We start from the raw sequence: 26,539 nt of genomic DNA, 5'->3' as shown, positions 1-26,539 counted from the left end.
GCAAATACATTTTTATGTAGCACATAAATTTGGCAACATTCAATTTGAAACACTCAACTGCAGAATTTCAGCATTCATATGCTCATTGCATTTTTTATTTATGCATTCATGTATCATTCAAAAAGTTGTTTACTTTTCATCTGTAGAAAAAGAACCTGAATTCCATTTTACAAAATCAACTTTATTAAGCTCAAATAAAATGATGTAACTGTGAAATCAATACAAAATAATGCTATATAATACAATATATAATATAATATATATCATACAAAATACAACAATTTTTTTGAAATAAATACAACAATAGAAATTAATGTAAAAAGAACCCATTAGTAAAAAAACACATAATTGTATAAAAAATGAAAATGTGACTTTTAGAACGTCACATCAACATTGATTAATACATTTTAATAGACAAATATCTCTAATATTATAACATAAAAGTATCTTGGAATTGCATCTAATTCAATACATAAATATCTTATAAAGTGAATTTGCTTGTATTACTGGTAACTTAATACTCTCAAGCACAATTTTATCACATAACAATAAATATTCCTCTGTTAAATTATTTAAATATTCATTCAATTAATCTTCTTTTCCATGCTGATCTCATACTTCACTCATCAACTAATACAGAAGGAATCTGATTCAGATAACACAAGTAAAGCCAAAGTTCCAGAAACAAAGACTCAAGAATCAGTCAAAGTATCAGAAACAAAGACACAAGAACTAGTCAAAGTACCAGAAACAAAGAAACAAGAACCAGCTAAAGTACAAGAAACAAAGACACAAGAACCTGTCAAGGTACCAGAAACAAAGAAACAAGAGCCAGCTAAAGTGTCAGAAACAAAGACACAAGAGCCAGTCAAAGTACCAGAAACAAAGACACAAACACCAGTCAAAGTACCAGAAACAAAGACACAAACACCAGACAAAGTTCCAGAAACAAAGACACAAACACCAGACAAAGTTCCAGAAACAAAGACTCAAGAACCTGTCAAGGTACCGGAAACAAAGAAACAAGAGCCAGCTAAAGTACCAGAAACAAAGAAACAAGAGCCAGCTAAAGTACCAGAAACAAAGAAACAAGAGCCAGCTAAAGTACCAGAAACAAAGACTCAAGCACCAGTAAAAGTACCAGAAACAAAAACACAAGCACCAGACAAAGTACCAGACACAAAGACTCAAGAACCTGTCAAGGTACCAGAAGCAAAGACTCAAACACCAGCAAAAGTACCAGAAACAAAGACTCAGGAATCAGTCAAGGTACCCTTCAATTATCATTTCATTCCATTTCCATTTTAGGTTTATTTTATATCAAAATTAAATCACACTAGTCAATCTAACAATCATCAAATGTACAGTAGACTTTTAGGGATCATTCAAATCTTGAATTTGAAGAGGCTTCATATTCAAATAGCCTTAATAGACCATTTGGAAAACTGAAGCAACTTCAACAGACTTCTAAAATATCTTTCTTGGTGGGACTCGATGAAAATGTGATTTTGTACAAGCAGGGCCCTGATGCAAGAGAAAATACAAGCTAATATTTTTGTTATCCCCTATTCTAATAACCAGCTGACTAGTAATATTATAAGCTTGTAATAATAATAATAATAATAATAATAACGCCTTTATTGATTGCAATAGAAATACAGGAAATGCATGAAAAATAGATAACAATAAATGAATAAATAACTTTTCATAGTCCTTCATTTTTCACTCTTTAATTTTTCGCTGGCATCCCAGGTCAATTGTTGACATTTGGGTAGGTTGGCCATTTTCAAAAGTTGAACTCCTGACCAGTGCGTATCGGTAGCTCCACGCCTGCCTGCAGTAGGCTTCCACAGCTCTCCAATTCTCGCCGTTCAGGTAGGGCTGCAGTTCGTCCGCTGACAACACTCTCCTCCGAAAGTACCTCCATCTGATCTCCTTCAAGACAGGGCACTCTCCCAAGAAGTGGATGACATCTTCTTTTCTCAAATTGCACAGCGAGCAAAGTCCACTGCTAGCAATGAATGAGTAGCCGTTGAGGCGAATCAGCTCAGTTCTCGCCTTAAACATCCACTTCACCAATGGGAAGTCGTCCGTCACCTCCAGATATTTACTGAATTTTTGCAGTCTTGGAAACAACACCAGCCTCTGCGAATTCAGCACCCGCTCTCGACATCGGCCCCCCAACTGCTGCTCCACTGTGGCGACGATGCCATCAACATTGACGCTTCCAATTGTCTCCGGTTCCAAGGATATCTGTAGCTTATCACTGATGTCTCTCCACTCCCTGAGAAGATAAAGCTGTTTCTCCATGACCTCCAACAACAAAATTCGAGGGTATCTGTTCTCGGGCATGGCCAAGATATAAGCTTGTATCTTAACATACAATAGGCCCCTGATCGATTCATTCTTAAAATATTTTATTATAATATATCATTACTTAATTTTTTTAAAGAGGTAATTAGTTAAATTACTTGTTCCATTTCCAATTTTTTCAATCTCTATGCAAAAGGTTCATTTCGATTCAAATACTTTCTTCTTGATGATTCATCCTCTGTATTATCTTCTCTTGAAGCTGCGCAGCATTATCTTCTCTTACCTGTATTATCGTGGTATCTTCTTTCATTGATATCTACTAAGAAAATTAAATAGGTCGATTTCTCCTATTGTCTTATTCAGCCAATAGTTCGCCTAGTTGTTGATATCTTCTACAAACATTCCTAGATCCTCGTTAATTTTCATTATTATTGTTTCATCTTATCTTATTGCTTATTCTCTTCTCTACTAGTTCTATTCTCAGACTCCATTATGATAGCTACTAACTCCAGTTCCATTCAGTTGCTTCTCTTTTATTTATTCTTCTGATACGGGTCCTCTCCTTTTTACTGGTTTCATCGGCTTTCTTATGAAGATTTATTTTTTCTCTGTCATATAAGCCATGTCAGAGGTATTCTAGCTTCAGAGGTAGATCTAGCTAGATGGTTCTTTACAAGTATTCTTCAATTACATAATAACTTCTTAATAAATTTTAGAGTGTAGAAAAATAGTTTTAAATTCCACTCTATTTTTAATCTTATTTCCATAAATTACTTTCAATTTTCAACAGAAGGAAGTTGAAACAGATAAGACAAGCAAAGTCAAAACTCCGGGAGTACCAGAAACAAAGACTCAAGAAACAGTCAAGGTACAGAATCATTCATAATATCATTGCTTTGAATAACTAAGCTTTTTATTCCTCTAATAGTATATCAATCACAGTATTCAAATAAGTTATAGAACCTTCATTGTTAATCATTGGATGCTTAACCAGTTGGTAAATTGATCTCAACATTCAACATTGATAAGAATACCCAGTCAAAAACCTTATGATTCAATATTAAAACAATATCTGATTGCATAAATCTAATATTAGGCACTGTTTTGTATTACGTACATGATAATACTGTAATTGAGTTGTATGTAGGTCTATGATAGTCTGAATAACAATTAACATATTGTAAATTTAATAGAAATGAATCATTAGTAGAAATATTCTATATTTTGTTATGATTGAACATGGAATCTTATCTCACTGACACTTTTCAACAGAACAAACCTGATACAGACAAATCAAACAAAGTTGATACACCAGAAACACCAGAAAATAAGAACCAACAACCATTAAAGGTACATACTACATTACATTTCCATCTCATTAACATTACTTTCAATCACTTTTACATATACATTACATAAACATGTCTCACACTGCAATTACATTACATAAAACATAAAATTATTTTCTTTTTTTATCATATGTGATTTGTTGTTCATAAAATCCAAAAAGATATCGTTACATTTTCGTACATTGAATTTCATCAACTAGGTATCAGAAATTCCAATTCACATTTTCTCATGGACGCATAATTTTTCAACAATTTTTTTTAAATAACTTTGAAGTAAAAAGTTGGTGTGGTAACGACCGTTTCGTGCTGGTGTTGCACATTCTCAAGCCAAACACCTGAAATAATTCATTTTCTGTTTGGCTTGAAAATGTGCAACACCAGCACGAAACGGTCGTCGCCACACCAAAGAATGTGAGTGTTTTTCACTTTAAAGTTTTATAAAAATACAACAGTAATAATATTAGTGAAAACAAGATGGATAATCAACAACGATTTTTTTTTAATTTGGACAATTCTGGACTTTTTTCAAGCCAAATTTTCTTTTTCATGCCACTTGGATTGATCACAACAGAAGACTACAGAATCAGACAAAGTAAGCAAAACAAAAACACCGGGAGCTCCAGAGGCAAAACCAAAAGAAACAGCCAAGGTACTTACAATATTCATTACAACTCACAAATCATTCAACGTAAATTTCCACAAGGATGGTTGGTTACAAACTCAAATATCAATCATTAATCTACTATTACAAACAATATGAATATTCACAAAACTTCTACAAGAACATCGCTCATCTTCTCTCATGTTATAGTTTCAAAGTTTGAAATTCCATCAATTGATTACGCACCACTTGGACGGAAGTTTATTAAACCGTAATCAAACTTTGATCTTTGATCAATCGGAGATTATAATTCTTGATTCTATAACAGTCTTGATCATAGAGTTACAATTTTGATGTCCGATTACTGATTCTATCAATGTTAATCATATATTTAGATTAGACCTCAATTGACACAAGTGATCAGTAGTATCATAAATAAAATATAGCACTTATGCTATCTTTTCTCTATGTTAGTATTGTTTAATCGTAATTATGGAAGAGTCTCTTTTATCATATAGAAATATTCATAGTATTTATTGAGTCACAAATTAATATTAGAGTTGGAAAGAGACACAGTAAGTGTACGAATTACACGAAATTGAGAAACTATGACGAGTTCTATATCCTAGTTATACTATTCCAGTTGACGCTCTTGCGATGAATGAAATAAAACTTAATTATTTAAACACATTGGCAATATTTCATTCTTCATCGTTACACAATTCAAATAACCTACATTACTGCGATAACCCCTTCTCAAACAGTAACTACATGTCTTACTATTCAGTATTTATTTATTTTTATCTTTAAGAATTTTGAATTTTGTTTCATGCTCTCATTCTCAAATAATAGAAGGAGCCAGAAGCTGACAAAGTGAGCAAAACAAAAACAACAAGTGTCACAGAAACAAAGAAACAAGAAACAAAGCAAGAAACCAAGGTAAAGCACAAGTTGAATTACAAATTCCTATTCATTTTTAGTTTTATTCAATGCAACGTAAATTTTACATGATTACACGTATCGATTACCTACAGCAAAAACAAATGGAATTTTTTTCTTGATAATAAATATGCTTCTTACAATGTCCTATGTACCATATTTTTCAATAAATCGTGATTCAGAGAGTGGTGAAAAGTACTATTACAAGTACGATAACATGGTAAAATTATAGAATATAGTAAATCTACTGATATTTATTATACTGTACGTCCATTATGTGGTCGAAAATTGGAGTCAAATGTGTCTTCAATGCTGCTCTTCCACCATCAACTGTATTTAGATTTATTTGTAAGTGTATTTTGGATGTGTTAAGCATGGATTACATGATACAACAATACATCATATTACTATGAATATAAATTCATATCAAGAACTATGCATGCAATACATGCCACTTCCTAAAGAAAATTAGTGAAGCTCTTTTTGACCTTGAAACTACTATTTTGTCCAATTGATCCATCCAAAATTTGTCAACATTATTACCAGCAACTTTAATATTTTTTCCGTAAGTTTTCACAGAAAAGAATTTGAAGTACTCGTGTATGAACCTGGTTATTATTTCTTCTGTTACCTGTCTTTTATCTTGCTCTATGTTCATCAGCTATGTGGCCATTAAAATAATTTTAATCTTATTCCTTCTATATCTGTCCTTTCTCATGTTCTTACAATGAAGAATCTAATTCAACTAATCTTCTACCATTGGGATCAATTAGTTAACTTCTGCAACTGTATTTTTTTAAATCTCAATTATTTGTAGTATATGTCTGAGAAGTGAAGCACTGTTCTAATTATATTAATCAAGCTCTGTATTTGATTGCTCCTGATAGTGTTTGGATAATTATTATAATATGCTTTTTCTATGTTTTAATACATTTCTAATGTATTTTCCTCTCGATCTGTCTTTGTTTTTGTTTACTAGTTACTGCAAAATTTTAAAAACTCATGACATTTTAAATGACTGTTTAAGTAGGGTTTCTTACTAAACATAGTTAGAAATAGGTATTTGATATTTTTCAACTCGATGATTTAAAATGAATTCGAGCAGTAATGCTATTATAGTTGGATAAATATAATTTGCTTGGTAAATATTATAAAGTGGAAAAACATAACCTTCTTTCTGGACTAGTATATGAATTAAAATTTGGGTGAGGACAGTTTTGGGCTGTGCCAGTTGGTCCTCATAAAATTATTTTAATGAATAATTGTGTGTATTGAATCAGTAAATAAAATTATGAATAAAGATGTTAAATGTCAATGGTTTTCATCAAGATCAACATATTATTTCCGATGCAATGGCAATACAATTCCTATTATGTTTAAAAAAAAAATAGAAATATATTTATCAGGTATTCCAACATGAAAAATACATGTACACCAACATTTCATCTTCTGAACAATCAGTGACTTAGTATCACATCGTATTATATATTAAATCCATTATTGTATGCTTTGAACATAAATTTTATCAGGGAACAATTTAGAAAAATAATCCCTTTATTATTTGTGAAAATAATATGCTAATTTTCACTGTATTTAGGATATAAAAGGTGCAGAGACCTTGGCTCTTCCCACTGATAAGACGGAAAAAATTGATGATTTACAGGTACATTCAAATTACATGTTTTGATGACTTCCTCATCAGTATGAATTTGATCACGTTTAGAACATAATCACTTACATCAACACACATTACTACTCTCAATTTTTTCTGTCATATTACTCAATTCAGACTATTTATTTTCACATTAGGCTACAATGAAACTACAGTTAGATTAATATTTTTAGCTCAATTAGAAAGATCATTTAAAATTCATTGATTCTTTATTGAATTTTTATCACAAATGATAATGTATTGCAAGGTCTTGCTAGACCCATTGCATACTAACACTACATTATAATGGAAACAAATGAAAAAAATAATGAAAAAATAATTGTCAATCAGGTCAAATACAGTCTAATAATAAGTTTATTTTTGCAATTTACATTAACATTTTACAACATACGTGGAACATTCAAGTCATCTGCACTGAACACTTTTTTTAATGTCTCATATTATTACTGAGCAAGTTTTTGATTTTATCATGCTTCTCTTTCGAACAACCTTCATAGCTTATCAAGTTTATATTTCAAGAATTAATATTATTTTTATCGTTATACAGTAATATAATAATTATTTATAGGTGATTAAATATTATATGCATGTTATTGATGACCAATGAGTTCACATAAGAATATATTTCTATTAGTCTGCAATTTTCTGTACTTTTCTAGGAGTTTATACGTTTTTTGTCAATTGTTTTCAAAAATTGAATTTTAAGGTGTGAACATTAGCTAAGATATTTCAATACATAATGTATCACATACAATGACTGATCTTCGACATTACTTAATTTACCTACTGGTAAACCAGTAGAAGCTAGTCTCCTTTAAGAAAAATTTCAATTTTAATGAATTTGATTTAATTTTTAATCAATCAATAGTTGGTATCAATGTTCAAATATCATAGGCGGATGATTTAAAATGAAAAGCATATGGTTCTGCAGGACATAATATTACAGTAGTAAAGTAAGTTCACTGATTTACAGTTATAATAAGTTAGATGAATATTGAATGTATTGAATTTCCAATTATTTCAAAACAAATTCTTCCATTGCAAAAGGGAACAAATTCCATAAAAATTCCAAGTTTACACTTCAATCAAAATGTTTTTCCTACTCAGTGTGAACTTTTCTGTATAATTCGATATTACACTCATGAATTAAATAATTTCTTTTCAACTACAGAAGGAAAGAATGGGAAGTCGCAAGGGTTCACGGAAAGGTCCAAAACTTGAAACAATCAAGGTACTTTCAAATTTGAAAACAAAATCATCACTTGAAACGAGTCCATCGACATGATTCTCACATTCTATAACTACTATTCATAATCCTAGGGCCTAATTTCTGCTACAGTACACAATCGTGCTCATATTGTGCTTTAAATACTCCGGTACTTTCTAAACCAAAATATTTTTCATGTCATCAGAAATTCATTTTTTTTATGTTTTCCCGCTTTTGTTGAAATATATCTCCAGTGCTTGCTGTTCAGAAATTAAGCCCTCATGAAGAAAGAGTGAATAACAACTTCATTACAACGTCAGCCCTAAGATAATCATAATACTATAAAAGCAATTATACATGTAACACAACTCCTAACTCCTATTCAAATTAAATTCAATTATAAATTTACTTATTCAATACATTTTTCATATCAATAACTTTGAAGTCACTCATTTTTTCAACATCACATTGAGGACTTGAGGATTCTATAACTCGTAATAATGTTTCTTATCAAATCAATGAAGATATCCATAGATTGAAATATAGAAAAAATCGTGTTACTGCTTTGGTCTGGGAATTGAATTCACCAAGATGTTTCTAATGTAGTTTCAAATCACTTAATTATAATGGTATAAACCCTCCAGAATGTATGATATTATCGGAAGTAACAAAGTAGCAGTGAAATTTAAATTCGAGCAGTACTCGTTGAATTCTCAAGCAACCCAAGTTATTTAATTAAAATTGAAAATACTTGAAGAGGTCAAACTCACTTTTGTAGTGAAAAAAAAGAAGCTGAACTCAGGTTTTTAGTAGAAAAATAGTTTATTTGGTGGAAAAACTTCGCTTCTTATTCTATCATGAGAACATTTTCAGTAGCATTTTATAACTGAGAAATAGCTAGAATGGACGTAGCTGAATCTTGGTATCTTCAAACAGAAAATAAATTCAAAATTTAGTCAATTATGTAGCCAAGAGCTGGCCTGAAGTATATACTTTTCAATTTTTTCTATCAACATACATGTGTTCACTCATTTTACTCACACGTACTTGAAAAAATCAGTTCAACGAATTGTTTACACTTTATCAAATCATTGTTTAATAAAAAATGTGATTGTAAATATAATTCTAATATTGTGTTCAAATTCAAATCATGTTCACATTTTTGATAAGCCTGCCACAAACACAGCTACCATGCCATTGCATTGTGAACTACCATCGTGAATAAGATTTATTTTTTGCAAGTGAATCATCAATTCACCATATTTTCTCAGAATGATAATGTATGAAATAGTTATAATAATCATGAATTTATATAAGAAAGTGAAAAAATATTTTTAGAAGTTTGTATAAAAAGTGAAGATTTCATAAGGAAAGTACTATTTTGATTGAACTGGGGTGAACCATTCTTCACCGTTTCTGCATGTGATAATTTATTTAAATTGAAATTATTGAAATTATCTTTATTCTTCTTATTAGAAAGTACAAACAATATACAATATACAAATACAAAACTTGAAGAAGGTTCCTCACATGGGCAAAGCCTGTGTTTAAAAATGATTTCTGGAAGGTTTCTGATTAAGCTTGATTTTTTCTAGAACACTCTGTACATAAAATAAAGTTTTTGATCGAGTTGAAAACTTCTGTATTATTCATTAATAATAGACAACTATTAAAGTATATTTCATAATTCATGAATCAAAAGATCCAAAAATATGATTCTATATAGACCTGGTATTCATTGAGATATGTCAAACTGGATAAGAATCACACGGTAGAAGATTATAAGATCATAGCTTTTATGATAAATCATAAAGTCTGAATCCAAGTTTTCAAATGCGCTACTATAATATCCGCGGTAAATTAGCATTTGATTATTAAAAATCAACAGATATAACTTTTTTTATTGAATTGAATGTAGCCTGGAACATTACCTTGTATTGTTGTTGTGAAGTCGAATAAAGTTTATGAAATAATGGAACTGAATCTTTTTCAAAACAATTCGAAAATACAGTGATTCTATGAAAATGGGATGAAATCATGATAGAAAAAATCTGTACAAAATAATTGTTTAATTTGGTGATTACAAATGCTAATTTATCTTTTGGTTTGGGTTTTTTATTGAAATTTGACAACGTCGGAAGAATAATTATTTGAAAATTGTATATTCCTTATGTTAAATGTTTGTCTGTTTGGTATGTTCCAAATTCAAATTGCATAAACAGAGTGATTCATCAGAAGAAGAACAACAGGACGAAGAGGAAGAGGAGAGTGAAACAGAGGAGACGAGAGAAACAACCACAAGAACTAGAATCAAGGTATTGCTCAAAAGAGTTGAGAATGCTTCTTGACGAAATCATGGGATCCACTGGAATGCTTCCATCATCAAAATCATCATGTCATACAGTGCGACAATCATGAGTGGACCTATCAATCATTTTCAAGTGATAAATCAAACCATCCATCAATCAATCAATCAATCCCACACACGTCGATCATTGATTGCAATCATCACCCATGTGCTGTCCGAAATTATATACTTCGCCTCATATGTGTGATTTGAAAACATGTTTTCTCCCTGTGCTTGGTGCTTAGCAAGTTTGTACCCAGCTATTATTTCAATGAACGAACAACACTTACATAATTATATCATGATCTCACACGCAGCCATAATTAGAAGATAATCTACAAGTAAAATCATACATCAATACGGGTATGAAATAATGTGTATCAGGTAGAGACAAACAATGTATTTTTGTACTTTAATCAAAATTAAAAAATTTGCATCTCTGTGCTGTGGTTTCATATGCAAAATACTCAAGATGCTACTTTTTGTGAATTGTGACTTATAAAACAAAGTTTTACTTCACAATAGAATAGAATAAAAAGAAATATCATCCATCTACTTAACAAATAGAGTACATTATGTACTAAGAAAACTAGTGTTTGTAATGTATTCAATTCGATACAGGATGAATAGAAAAGGAATTCGATGCAGGATTGATGAAGAAAAAAGTGAAATAGTAAGATGAAGTTGAAGAACGGGCAGAAAAGGATTGAGAAAGGCGGGTGAGATGAAGGAAATGAAGAAACTTATGGTAAAGAAGAAGCACAGTAAGTGAGGAGGATAAGGAAAAGAGAAGAGGAGATAAGTAAGAGGTAAAGAAAAAATATGATGGAAATCACTGATATTTAGAAAAATACGTTTCAATCAATTAAATCAATGGATGATTCAACTTGAAAGAATTATCAGATAAATAAGATCAATAATATTATTACACTATTCAATTAAAATATTCAAATTAGTGATGTTTGAATATCTGTAATACTTTACTCAGCGAGAGTAATAAGCTTTCTAGTAATGAAAATTACATTTTAATCTGGTGTTTACAGTGATGTGGAATAATTATCATCTTTCAAACATAAAATCATGAAGATTTATTCTCACACCTTCAACATCACTGAATTTTCGATCAACAGAAAAGTAGAATACATTAGTGAATTTTAAGTGAATACATGTCATCGATTTATGAAGTTTCAGAAGATTAAATTAATTTTGCAAACAAACAACTACATTAGCAATTACTTGCATGTATGTGTACATAAATTCTACTGTAGAAAAGCCACATAGCTATCTCAAATGCTTTACTAATAATTATTCCATAATTACTAATTCATGTATCCTCAAACTGAATCATATTGTAACATCTCACATTGAATTTAAGTACTGTATTTCCATGCATTGTGCATGCATACTGAAGGCTCACTCCGAGGATAAATACCGGCTGCCATAGAAAGGTAAAGTATTATTTCCAGAGAAGCTCATCATGAGTGACAATTTTTCATTTAAGGGCCCAAATAGAATTTTAAATACATATTTATTTGAAGCATTGTGTAATCTGAAACCGATGTAAACCACCTTAGTTTGTACCAGTATTTGTACATGTATGTTGTGTAAGTAATACTGTAGTTTTCTCTGGCTAATTCTTAATGATAACAAAAATAATTTTTCCAAATGATTTTTACCTGTTTTGTGCATTGCTACATTATTATGTAGATTCATACTATTTTTTCAAGTTTGTTGCATTCTATATGTTTGGTTTGTTTCTCGCATTATTTCTTTTGCTTGATTACTGCATCAAACCCCTTCATTCAGTCATATTATCATCAATTACTTCATTTATTATTTCCTTTATTCTAATTCTTCATAATCAATCTTTGAAATTATCTTTCAGCTATGATAACTCCCTCTTCTCATGCTTCACGTCCGTTGCTATTCTATCACTAATCCAAATGACGTTCCTTCCAGCTTTCCATGTTTGTTTCAGATTTTTCTGCGCATATATTTACTTGCAGCTCAACTGTCTTGGCTTTCAGCTTTCATGTTTCAATCAATCTCTTTTTTATTTTAGCTCTCATTCTATATCAGCTTTCATTAAATGTATAGTTACATTATGAAACTTTTTTGACCAGTCATATTTTATTTACATTTTAATCTTGTTTCATTTTGATGGAAACAGTTATTAAACCACTATATAAAATATGTAAATAGTTTTCGATGTCTTTATTCATGTTTATAATGTTTGTATAAACTTGTAATTCACTCATTCATTGTTTAAACATGTAAATAATATTTACAATTTCAATTTATGTTTTCATTATGTAAATAATACCTTGTCTCATTCTTATGTTATTATTATCATTGTTGTGAAATTATTTGTTATAAGGATGTAATGTTTTTATAATTTGGTGCTAACTAGAATTGTATTTAATATTATTTACTAGCTGTTCATCGTGCTAGAAGACGACGTTGGAGCTTCATCTATGGCTGTTAAAAAATGTGGGTTTTGAAATAATTTCAATGTAATAATTTTGTTTGAATATTTTAATTAGCAGGTGAAAGATATCAACCAGGTCACCAATGGAGAGAACACTGACAACACCCAAAAGTTGAACGGCAATGTTGCCCAAAAAATAATTGAAAACAATGAGCAAAATGAACAGAAATTGAACAGATTTGGTAGGCCGGTGAAGCCTCCAAAAATTGAAGAGAATAAACCGAAACAAGTGGAAATATTAGAGAAGAGACACAGTGTGGGAGGCGAGGCATTCTTCAATGTGCAATTGAGACCAACAAAACGCGTAAAGGAGATCAAAGAAGATACCAAGGTAACGCCTCGTAAAATTCACCGCATCCGATGTATATAAATGTGTTTGAATCTAATGATATCTTCAATGTCTCTCCAACTTCACTGTCGATTGAAAATTCTTGATTGTGTTCGAAGAACAAACTTTTGTAATATATTTTATTCTTATATGTTGTCAGTGATGAACATGTACATTATATTGTCTTCTCAGAAGATCCTCCAATTCTTCTTCTTCTTCTACTGCTACTACTACCAACTCCTCTACTTCTTCGCCACTCTCTATCTCTATCTTTGTTCCTATGTGACGACTGGAAAACTATTAAATGTGTAGTGGAGTATGATGTCCAACTACCACTCATCTGGAGACTGATTGTGCATAAACAAATAACTGTTCAAAAAGCAGGTAATTGTGCCTCCAAGTTAGTTTCGAACGAGAATGTTTTTGACCTGCATCTTGAGGCTAGAAACTTCCCGAATGGTATGGTATCTCCAGGATAACCCCTTAGGATGAATCTAACATTTGAATGTAAGTAAATAACTTCGTTGTACATAATTTGTATGTGTATTAAATTTAGTATATATGCTATTGTAAATATTCTTTCCTTATATCTGTCCTTCCTGAACATCTTTCCCTTCATCAAAAGCTTGTTTCATATTTATGAGCTCCAGATATGTATTCAACCCCGTCTGATAGATTTTTGATAATTTATCTTGAAATCTATCAGTCACCCATGAACATATTACTTTATCTACTCTCGGTTTATGATGTAATTCAACTTCATTTTGATTTTTTTGTTGTAAAACCTCATTCCCTAATATCTTCAAACTCTTTTTCATTTTTATTACGTTCTCTTCAATCTCTCCAATTTCGAGGTTGAGTGGTAGAGAGGACTTAAAAGTCCTAACTCCGCCTAATAAAGAATTTTTCATTTTTTTTCAATCTCCACAATACATGAGAGGAATGTTGATGTTTTAAAGGAAATCAGCACATTTATCTTGTGTGATTGAATCAAAGGTTATTTGGTTTGGTAGAGGTTAAAAATCCTGAACTATACTAAAAGACTTTTGCAAAACTAATGACAGCCTCTAAGATAATCAAATAATGACAGAACTGCTTGAACTCCAGTGCTCAGTGGTGTAATGAAGGCGGTCAATTTCAACAATGAACCCAGCTTTTTGCGATGTTCGGTTTCATACTTGTCATAATATACGAGAGTAATTTTTTCAACCTCCGATCACATATCATAAGACACAGACAAGCGGTAAGGGGATGATTTTCACAGAGCTGAACAGCTAATCATCCGCCCTGTGATCGTAGGCCAGATCGTCAATAAATTGTTGTCGAGACCCTGAAACATGACCGTCTCACTTGAGTCTGCCGCCAAGTTTATTCGTCTTTTCAAGTAAAATGCAATAGTTCAGAATAAATCCAACAAAAAATGTTCAAGTTTATGTAGGAAACGTTATAAGTGATGATGTTGTGCGTGAATGGTGTTGAATAATTTCAACTGACGTATGAAATGACTTATGGAATCGTTGTGATGCTTGGCAACTCAGACTCACAGTGCTGGTGCAACTAAACGGCTTCTCCAGCAAATGGGATAATCTCGAACACCCACCACAAAAACTTGACTTGTCCTCTATTGAATTTAACCATTTCTCCTAACTCAAAACATCACTTTAAGGGCAGAGCTCTCAAACTAGCGAGGAGTTCCAAAGCAACGTCATAACCCATTTGAACTCATTTGGCGGTAGCATTTTATGAAGAGGGTTTTGGTAGGCTGGTCCTCTGATATGAAAAATGCCTCAAATTTCACGGAAATTACGTTGAAGGATAATCATAAGTGTTGGTAACGTTTAATGAAAAAATTATTCTTATATATACATTTGTCTATTATATATGGCCAATCGGAGGTTGAAAGAAATGACCCTCGTATATAGATGTAAAATATTTTAATCTCCAGTTCTATTTAACAAGATCTAGATTGATGATAGTGCTCATCCAATAGTGCTAGATTAATCCAATCTGGAGCTCATCTTTATGTGATAGCTGAATTTTCATGAATCTCACTGGATAAACTATAAAGACGTCGACAATTCAATAAATAACTTATGATCACCATCTAAGAATGTCCCAAAAACCATGAAAGCATCCAATTTTAAAAATTATAAGTTTATTCATCAATTCTGAATAGTATGGTGGTAATACTCATTTGTATTTTTCACCTTCATTCATTATTTTGTTCATTCACTTGAAAATGGCTTTAAAACATGTCGTTAATAATAAAATAATATTATATTATGAAAAAGGGTACTTTGATTTTTTTAATTTTTATTTATTTATATATTACCGTATATTAATATTGATTTATTTTAATTATTATCATTTTTCCTCTACCAGGTTGTTCATACACAACCAATGTACCAACTATACTATTTAGTCTATTTTGTAGACTAAATATGAAAAACCTATATCCAGTGAGATTTTTCAGTTTTGAGTTTCCATTCGAAATGTTTTTATGGATTAAATAATTGACTCTTCATAGAACAAAATTATGAACTAAAAATTCTACAGGAAATCGGTACTCAGAAGCTCTAAATATATTTCACATTGAGAAATATTCCATAAACATTTAAAGGATAATATATTGCTGTGCTGTGAGATTTGAAAACTTACTTTGTTCAAAGCATTTTCCTTGCTGAATATTGATATTCTTGGAGTTTAATAATTTGTTTGACAGAAATGAAAAACTTGAATCCTTGTTGTTATTTCGACAACATACAGTCGTAATTAATAGGCAAATATTGGAAACTTTTGAATGGAAATTCTATATCGTCTCCTGAATGTTTTCCTCTTTTATTTACCTTCTCAAATGTGATACTCTATGTGTATTGTCCTGTATACTATTCCTATTGTTGAACTTCTGTATATACATATTCTTTGTCTCTGTATACTATGTGTTATTGTATTAATAGTTCTTCCTCTATCTGTATTTCTCCTTCAATGTATGAGAATATTGTTGTTTTATTATGTATTTCATAATTTTAAATTATATATCCCACTTAACAATGATGTGTCCCAAACGCAATCAGAATCATTCTTTTCGAGTTGATTCTAATTTTTTCAAAATGATAATGGCTTATGAATAAAAGTTTGAATAGAACTTTCTAATATTATAATAATAGTAATATTCAAATGCATATTATGCATAGGTTATTATAATATGCATATTGATGCATACTGTACCTTAAAATCTGTTGAACCCAAGTTCAGCAAACTTCTTATTCTCGGGCATCATATGAATGGTAGAATACTTACCTTTTTAGCTGCACTATCGATCAATAATTATTTTGGCCACTACAGGTTTTATTGAAAGATATGTAGATTCATATGAATTTAACTATGAATTGAATTTTTGATAAGATTCTCGCTTGTAATATTATTCTATCTCACATCAATTACAACATATTAAAAATGGCCTAATAACAAAATTATATTATTCTTGAAAATCACTCGATTTTCTAATTAAATCCAAATTGAAAATTAATAAATATAGAGTATTTCGTATTGGTACCCAACAAGTAAATAATTATTTTTAGATACAATAACAAAATAAATTATCCGAAATATTTGCTCTAAGAAAAACAATCCCCATAAACTATAAAATGACCAAAGTTTTAAATTATTTAATGATGTATTCATCCTTACTGTTAATACTCAACTCGATATAATAATTATTGTATCTGTCTCTGTTCTTTATATGAGTTAATGTCACTGATATTTACTATTCAATGTAAATAATGTGCTTTTACTTCTCTTCTATTTCTATGTATACTGTATTTAATTCAAAAACTGATAATCTTCAAACTTGCATGTTGTAAAAACTTTCTAAAGTTGTAAATATGTAACCAGTTACCTACTACTGTTGTCTATTTATGACTACTATTATATTAAATAAAAGATGTAATTTGTAACTTTTCAATCCATATTCACTCAGTTTTTTGTTCTATAAAGGAACAAACAAAGCGAAAATAGACATATCAGACATATGTATATGAAAAATATCAATATTTCATAACTCAGTTCAAGTTTTTTAAATAAATTGCCAGGTTGTCAATCTATGAAACTGATTGATGCAATTTTACAATTCAAAATTGAAAATTCTTGTAACGTGCCTTTGAATATCATCTAGAAATAACTCTAAAAATAGCTAGATTCAATGGCTAGTTTCAAGTAGTAATGTACTTTGCATAACTTTTTTTATTTCAAATATTTTTGTGTAAATGTTATTTAGATTATAATATTATAAGGATGATGAATTTCGATGTGTATTATCAAATTGTATCATATTTACATGTTTATAGTTTGATTTGAATATATCCTATCAACGATTGGTCTTTTAAATTGAAGTTGTATATTTGATTCACGCCATCATTTTATATAGCTTCTTTCCAATTTGTTTTATATTTTGGATTTTGCTTTTTCCATATATTTGCTATTCCTGGAGCTGATAATTTCATTTTATGAACTAAATTAGTTGTATCTAGTAATCTGTTTGAATTTTATAGACCAATTCAATTTGAATGAAAATCATTTGTGTAAGTTGAAAGCTCTTGAATTTCTTGAATAAGTTATTTCTATCATCTATGTAGAGGTTTAAATCCGTGTCAACATTACATACGAATATCTCATTATAAGAATGAGTGTAAGAATTCAAAATTAACAGTAGTCATCCAGATTTTCCAGACTACGATTTTGCAGACTTAGTCTGGATGACTTCTTATAAGTAGGCCTATGGGTGTATCAATTCATCCTCAGTATTTTTCTTTACACTTACTTTGCTTTACTGATGTTAAATTATACTCTTATTGTGTTTTTGATCAAATTATTTTGATAAGTTTTCTATATTCCCATTCGGATTCAAACAGATTACTCGTAGTATCTCCCATAGAATTAATAAAAAACCTTTGATCCCTATACTAGTTGAGTGAATATTTTTGTAAAGGTATTTTGTATTGAGATTTCCTCAAATGATTTTTGTGCTATAGAGCTTTTAGAACTTAGTCAGCTTATCCTAGAAGTTTTTTATTACTTTAGATTTTCATTCATAGTTTTTGATTCAAAGCTTTTAGAGTTTTAGAGCAGTTCGCCAAGATTTTTTTGTTTTATTAGATTTTTAGTTGTAGTATCATTTGATTTCGCAGCACATCATTTCATTTGTTTTATTTTTCATTATTGTCCATGCTTGCTCTACCCGACCGTGTGATATCTGCATGTAGAAACCTGAACCCACTTATGAACTGTTCAAAAAGAAGTTGCCAGATCTGCCACAGGTATGTTATTTTAAATGTAAATGTTATATTCTCTCACAAGTCATCTCCGTATTCATTAATGCATTCTCATGATCATGAAATCTGTCACATGTTATCATTTCATAATATCACGAATCGTGCTTCGTCAATCACAGTTCCAAAAGATATCGCATTCCTAGAAAAAATACACGCTTTTACTAATTGGGAACAACGTTAATTAATTTTAATTCAATTACATGAATAAGCCATAAATTATATGTAATATATTATTTTTTGGAATTACTAGTACCCTTATTGTTGAAGACATAACCATTATCAATTTCCCAAAAATGGATGATTAGTCGAAACCCGTCCTGTATTCGAAAAATAAAGAGTGCCAGTAATTTTATAAAAAATAAGAACTATCTAGTAGCCTCGTAGAAATAAATGAAAAATGCAATATAATATTGATCATATGATGTAAAAAATCTATATCTAGATTCACCTTTCAATCTAACAGATGGTCTTACAGATTGTACAAGTTCTCTTTATAGATTATTGTTGTGTTTTTGTTTCTTTAATAATATTGAGAAAACATTATCGATCAAAGCTAATATATTTCAGCATTATTTCATGAACAAATTGTTGGCTGGATTTGATTTTTTGGGATGAAAGATTTATTTTTTTCTATGTAGAATGATTTAAGAGACAAATGCTAAATTTTGACAAGCCTATGATAATGAATAATCATAATGAGAAACATGAAAACAGCCATGAACTTTTTCTTATCTTCTCTGAATGCTTTACAGACTGATGACAAGCCAGAAAAAACTGCAGTGGACAAGAAGAAAATTGAAGCACCGAAGGTAAATATTATGAGTTATTTCAATTTACACCTTCCGATTAAAATAGTTTTCTAATGCTCTATTCCATAAAGTTCAATTTTTAGACTTTGGTATGAATAATAGAAGAGAATGATGAAAATTATTTTCATTGTAGCTATAACAATACCAGCAATTAATTATAAATATTTGAAAAAAAAAACGATTCCACTCGGAGTATATGTGATAGTATCTGTGATATAATTCATAATTATTATTCTTACTCATTTTTCAAGATGATTATTATTGCTCTATCCATTTTTTATTTAATTTGATAAAATTAGAATGAAATAAACTTGGCCCATTGGAAACCTTTGATAATTACATGAAACCGATCTCAATCAGCACAATTCCAGGTGATATCTGTTCGATCAGAAAATACATTCAATAAAAATATTTATTTAGAGTATAAGATACATTTTATCGTGGATATTTTACAACTTATTGTGTTTTTTAGGGCAAGGATGCGAAGAAACCCACTGAGGAAATCGTTAAAGAGGAGGTAGGAATATCAAGTTTTTTATTCGTTTCTCAATAAGTTCTATTTAATAATTTGTTAAGTTATTCAATACGTTATTGCTAATGCATTATTGTCGTATGTACTGAATTTTTTTTACCATGTATGTTCATCAATCTTACTACTGTAAACGTTCAGAAGAGGCAGTTAACATATGCATCAAGTGTAAGTATTGTATATCATGTCTATGTATATTGTCTATGAAGGTATCATCAGAGAATATATTTCCTAGAGTAATCACTCAAACTATGATAATAGTTTGAAATGTTATTTGAAACGAATTATTGAGTTGAATAATTGTCCAAAGTCAGTTATATTTTTAGATTTACTGTTCAAAAGGATCTATAGAAAAAAATACCTACCGATCTACTAAGTTTCAAAAATAGAAGGAAATATGTTTAATAGTTCAAATTATTGACTGAATTTTCTTTCCATGAAAATTGAACTGTCGTCACTATGATAGATTATTTTAAAAGTATAAGCGCTAAATATATGATGTGATAATCCACATATTGTTATTTACTGGAAACAAAAGTACATAACTATTTCCTTTATATATATATTATAACTTGAAACTCTCATTATTCTAGAAAAATTTAGTATTTTGATCTATATTACATTAGTCTGTCAGAGTTATTGCATATTACATGGTTTCTATCACTACCTCCGTAAACAAAGCCATAGTGCATTCTAGTGACGTCAGCACAGGTAGGGCTACTCACCACCTCCTACACCAATAAAAACACTAGCTGATATAGATCAGCTGAAAATCAACAAATGTGAGTTAGTGTGTTTATTGGTGTAGGAGGTAGTGACAGCCCTACCTGTGCTGACGTCACCAGAATTCACTGCCTTTATTTACGGAGGTAGTGTTTCTATCCCCTGAGAAGTATATATGGAAATGATGTATTCTAATTGCGATCCATTCCAATCAGATTTAAGAATTGTTACTTACATAAATTTCGAATATTGAATAGTTCGGAATTCACGATAAACGTAGTAATGTTCAGGCTGTTTTTCAACAAGGGTATTTCTCACTGATCCTGTGAAATTAAAATGTTCAAACTCTTGAATTTAGACCACTCCTGATGGGCGACCAAAGAAAACTACCGAAGCTCTGCTAGAAGAACTGCCTGGAGGCAGAAGAGTGAAGAGGCAAGAAGTAACAGAGAAAAAACACAATGTGGGTGGTGAAGCATTCTTCAAAGTTGCACTGAAACCCACTAAAAAGGTGACCAGAGTGATTGAAAAAGTGGAACAGCCCAAAGAGCCGGACAAGGAAATTGAAGATATCAAATTGGGCACAGTCGACTATGGCACTCTAGAATTGCCTGAAAGCAAGCCTCGTAGGAAGAGAACAGACGATGATATTAAAGTTAAATACAAAGGATCAAGCTCGAGCGAAGAGGTGAGAGGTGTAAATTGTAACTGTTTGCAGTTTGATCGAGAGTTGAAATCCATTATTCTGCATTGTAAAAAGCGGATCGATCACTTTCTTCTTTCCTGTCTCATCGCACTTTTATCATGAGTACATAAATTATCGAAAACATTCCAATCATAATCTCCAATTTCATATCACTTTAATATTATGTACTCGTGAGACCATAGACATCGTCAAAAATTTCCAGCGTGTTATCAAGTGAAACTAATTTTGTGATATTCATTGCATTTTTATAATCATATCCATCAACTGCGATTATGAACTTGTGCATCGAAGATTGTGTTTTTTATAAAATAATAATAGTATAATAATATGAGAAGTGAAATTTTGTTTGTATGTGATCTTTCTACTAAGGCTGGAGACCCATTCAAACGGTGGAAGGTAGTCCGAAAATGAATTGCATAAATCGGAAATTTAGCTGGACCACACCATCTAAACTTTTCATTTATGTTTAGTATAATTAATTTAACTTGGCAGTTTTTAGAAGATCCAATACAGAAGTATTGATAGTCAATATTATAAAAATAGTATTATTATTATCATAGAGAAAATATGGCATATGCTATCTTTTCTGTATGGAATTATTATCAATTGCATCACCATAATTACTAAAGAGATTTATCTCTACTTGACTGCTACCAAGTTATTTGAATTTTACTGATGAAATGTTTGCTCTAGCTCTCACCGTTTGGGTGGGTATCAACTTTCTTTCTCTTTCCTCTTCAGTCTGTAATCTCTCTACTCTTCACTGTCTCTTTTCATCTTTATATTCTCTTTCCTTTCTCGTACTTCCTCTCTCTCTCTCTCTCTCTCTCTCTCTCTCTCTCTCTCTCGTTCTGTCTGTCCTTCGTACGGAATCGGATAGAGTTTTAAAAAATCAAAACATTCAATAAGTTTACCATCATTCATTCGTTTAATCATAAACATCGGTTGGATTGTGGTTTAATACAGAACAATGTTTAGAACATTGTGAATCCTGAAATAATCTTAAACCAAAAAGAATTTAGTACTCCATACTTTGTTAAAGCCTAGTTTATTATGCTCTCTATCTTGTGTTTCTATTATTATATTCTAAAACTAAGCTATATTTGACTCTTTCTAATAATTTATTGTCAAATTATGTAGAATCACCTTCTTTGATGTTAAAAAATCGTTTACACTTATACCAGACTATTCGATTCCCTGCTCTTTCTATTTGCCCACGTCTTCATCTTTCTTTTCATTCTTGAACTTTTCTGTAAATCTGTTGACTTTCTATTTCTGATATCTCTTTTCTCAATTCTGTCTCTTTTTCTGTGGTTTTCTTTGTCTTTCTTTTGAATCTACAACTCTATTTTCCAATTTATCTTCTCAATTTGTCTTCTTTTCTACTCTGTTTTCTACTTCTGTTTCTCTCTCCATGCTCTTATTCTCATCACTTGTTTCTCTCATGACATAATTGTTATATTATACTGTACGTAATTCGTCGATAAAACTGTTTTATAGGTATATAAATTATTCTACTTTTTTCAAATTCATGAAGAAACTTATCAGTACCTGCTATCAGAAGATTGTGAAGGAACAATTGGTATCTTTGGAGCATTACAGATAATTTTTGTATAAATGTGTAGTTTTACCTAGATAGAATAAAAGAATCTTAAGTTTTATGTTGTGTATCTATTTGGTACCACTGTTCCAGAATCACTTTCAAAATTTTCAATAGAAATTTTCAAATTTTAACTACTTGGCAACTTAATAATCTACTTATGGATTAAGCTTTAGTTGATTTTTGTCTCACTTACTACTAAAGACTCATTTTAACTTCATAGAATGTTTATTCTATGTTCATGAATAATATATTCATGACATTCATTGGTAAGGAACGTATTACCGTACTCTTGAAAAATCATTAGTTTGAAAATTGAACCTATCTTGTATTTTATTTTAGGGGACAGAAAATACATTGTTTTCCGAATAAATAAAAAGGAGAAGATTAATTGAGAAAAATCAATCCAATGTATTAGATCTTGATTATAGTGATATTTTATTTATTGGATTGGGTTTATTCTCGGGTAGTATCTTAAATGATAAATTCATTGATATTTTCAATAGATTCAAGAACAAATCATACAAAAAATAGTTTTAAGAGATCTCATTGTTTTCAATTATGATTTTGGAATTGATTTGAATCATAAGTCTGAATTTGGTTTATAGATTTGATAATTCATTGGATGATGAATATATGAATAGATTATTTAATGTATTTTGATAAATATTTCTATTTACGTGAAATGCTTATGAAGTTGAGGTTCCATTTATTTGTATGTGTTTTTTTTTAATTTTATATTTTATTGCTATCCGAGGTAAGTTGTCATTATCATTCCATTCATTCTATACATTTGTATACAGTACAATAAATTAGTCGCTTAAGTTTTCACCCCTTCATGCCTCAGGATCACCAACCTACATGCAGTATGGTATGTCATCTCATTCAAATTTTCAAATATTTCATTCAAAACCTTTCATTCTAATCTCATCTTCTTTCACTGTGCACTCATTTCATTGCTTGATCTTTCTCCTATTATTTTCTATGTGTTTGACTTGTATCTTTATTTTCAACCTAAAAGCGCATCCTTCTTATTTTTAAATGACTAGAAGGAAATAAAATTTTCAGTTTTCTCTAGATGAAGAAAAAAATTTAACATACCAATTTGTCACTCGTGTCTCTCACTTTCTTAAGCGTGGTTTTCTACTAGAAAATAGAGGACAGATGATAATCTTGTTGAATAGCAAATAAACATCAATCTGAAAATAATTCTTCTATACACTCTCTATTATTAAGTTCATTAATGTTTCCTGTTTATATTACTAAAATAAAGGTTTTTAATATCTAAAAAAATAAAATTTTCTTCGTTAAGTGTAAAAAAGTGAAATCTCCAACTAATCATCTCTAATTCTTATTGATTCCAATTTTTCTCATAGAAAATTCTCTCCATGATTTTTTTTAGCTTGAAGCAGTATTTACATCAATCGACCTCACTCCATATCCTATTCATTTGAAGCATAATATTCATCATTTTCATATCAATCATTTTTTCATAAACATTTCAATTTTCCAAACTATATAGCTAGTTACACAGAGTGTTTCACATGGCATTATCAATAATTTGCGGCCTGCTTCACTGATCAAAATAGTTGATGAACATGAGTCTGGAAATACTTTTTATGGCGTTTAATAAAGTGAACAATATTAATTTTTCATAAACTTATATTTATAGTGGATTGCTTTTAAATTAAAAAATTAATTTAGGTATTTTACAATATTTAAAAATTTAGGTATTTTAAATTTAAAAATAGGGAAAGTGAGTAACATCACCTTTGCACCTTACAAACCTTTAAAATCAGGATTACTTGGTTTTGAAAAATACAAATCAAATCAAGTCTTATTCAATGATATTACTCACGTATCAAATGCCATTCCACATTTAATATAACAACAAGAAAAGTAACTTGGAAAGTCGATTTTTTTTGTGATTGAAATTGAGTCGGATTCCTATAGCGAAGGGGCGACACACAACACGCCAGATACACACAAGGCTGTGTGAGTGGCTGAATAAACTTTTTACTGGTGATATTTTACAATTATCGTAATTATTATTATCGATTTGTATACTATTCAGTTATCAAAATTTAAAAAATCCCATACTTTTTTCGATATTTTCTTTTTGAGATAAAATGGGAGGGTCTCACTTACTTTTAATATCAGTTCATTTTGTGCCTATTTTGACCATTTCATGAGAAATACAAGTTGAGCAAGGGAAGTTGAGCCGTTCAGCTCGTCCAATCTCACGGAGTCACGGCTCACATTACAGCTATTCAATACATTCAAATTTGATTTCCTTTAAATCAATTGTATATAATTGGACTTCTGCAATCCCTTGTAAATTGATCTCTATAGGTCAAACACCTTTGAACCTTCAAAAACTTCTTAGTGCCGGTTGCACAAAAGCCGGTTAAATTTTAATCGTGATTAATTCCACAAGAAAAAATCAGAGAAGCCGTCTTATCAAAAAGGCCTTCTCTGATTGGTTCTCGTGAAATTAATCACGGTTAAAATTCAACCGTCTTTTGTGAAACCGGACCCTAGTCTGATGAATATCCCACTCTTAAGCGTGAATGGATGAGATTCATTTTGAAGTTGTAATGTGCTATCATAAAACTTAGTAGCTTAGTTCCGTAACTTTAAAGTTCTCTAGACTCATTCTTCTAAATACTTTTATGCTATTTTTCTCGGTGTAGAACGCTCCGGGAGACTTTATTATGCCATGCGAAACACTCTTATAGCTCTAAACTGATTTATTAGATTAGCTAAGGCTATGTTGTGGTAGATTTCCATAAATTATGAGAAAACTCTATGCTGTATTTGACGAGATAAAATGATACTTTCATTGTCACACCGTTAAACTACTATGATAAAAATGTCTTCTCACTCTATCTAGACGATTTTTATTGAGCCGGAAAAGTTCTTGCGGGACTTTTCCTTCAGCATAATATTATTCTATGATTTGAATTATCTATTTAGGAAATATTATTTTTCTGTACATTGATTTTTAAAGTTTTGAAGTAGAAACTGTTGATAGAAAATACCAGGGGATATTTGTTTCTTCAATAAATTTCTATGTTGTTTGATTGATTCTAAAAATCCGTTCGGAAACTGATGTAGTATGTGACATAAGTTGAATTCAGTAACAAAATTGTTAACAAAACTAATGAATACTTCACAACGTTGAAATGCAACTCAAATATAAATTTAATCTTGCTCACACTTGATTCTCATGTTGTTTAGAATACGAACAACTTGAATGAGTAGTAAAACTTTTTCATTAACTCCTATTAACTATCTTCTATTCTACTATGCTTGTTTATGTTTGTGTAAATATGTGTGTGTTTATGTGTGAATAGGAGGAACCTGTCAGAGAAGTTTCCACAGCTGAATTCAAATTTGAATCACCTGAGAAAGAGATGCCCCGTGAGGTAATTTTATTATTTTAAGTTTTCAAACATAAGCACATAATAATCAAGTTCATTATGGTCCCATGGTAATCGTCTGTTTGAATGTGAGCTGAATGGAACATTCATCAATCTGTAGACTACGTAAGGGTTCGCCTAGTTTTAGTATTAAATTTGGTAGTGCTATATTATCT

General features: G+C 30.4%; 1 protein-coding gene across 1 annotated transcript in view; it reads left to right on the top strand.

Moving 5' to 3' along the window:
* Positions 1-26,539, top strand: part of LOC111043958 (twitchin) — a 226,797-nt gene that overhangs the window by 49,230 nt on the left and 151,028 nt on the right. Inside the window, 14 exon segments of the mRNA XM_039442103.1 lie at positions 640-1,269; positions 3,104-3,181; positions 3,586-3,663; positions 4,234-4,311; positions 5,116-5,202; positions 6,800-6,865; positions 8,046-8,105; positions 10,304-10,396; positions 12,975-13,247; positions 18,506-18,559; positions 19,327-19,383; positions 19,856-19,900; positions 20,994-21,323; positions 26,298-26,369. Of these exon segments, the coding sequence (XP_039298037.1) occupies positions 640-1,269; positions 3,104-3,181; positions 3,586-3,663; positions 4,234-4,311; positions 5,116-5,202; positions 6,800-6,865; positions 8,046-8,105; positions 10,304-10,396; positions 12,975-13,247; positions 18,506-18,559; positions 19,327-19,383; positions 19,856-19,900; positions 20,994-21,323; positions 26,298-26,369 (2,001 nt within the window).

This window comes from Nilaparvata lugens, chromosome X, assembly GCF_014356525.2.
Source record: "Nilaparvata lugens isolate BPH chromosome X, ASM1435652v1, whole genome shotgun sequence".
In the NCBI taxonomy this organism is placed as follows: Eukaryota; Metazoa; Arthropoda; class Insecta; order Hemiptera; family Delphacidae; genus Nilaparvata; species Nilaparvata lugens.
The sequence above is the reverse complement of the archived record's forward strand: the minus strand, read 5'-3'. Positions and strand labels throughout refer to the sequence as shown.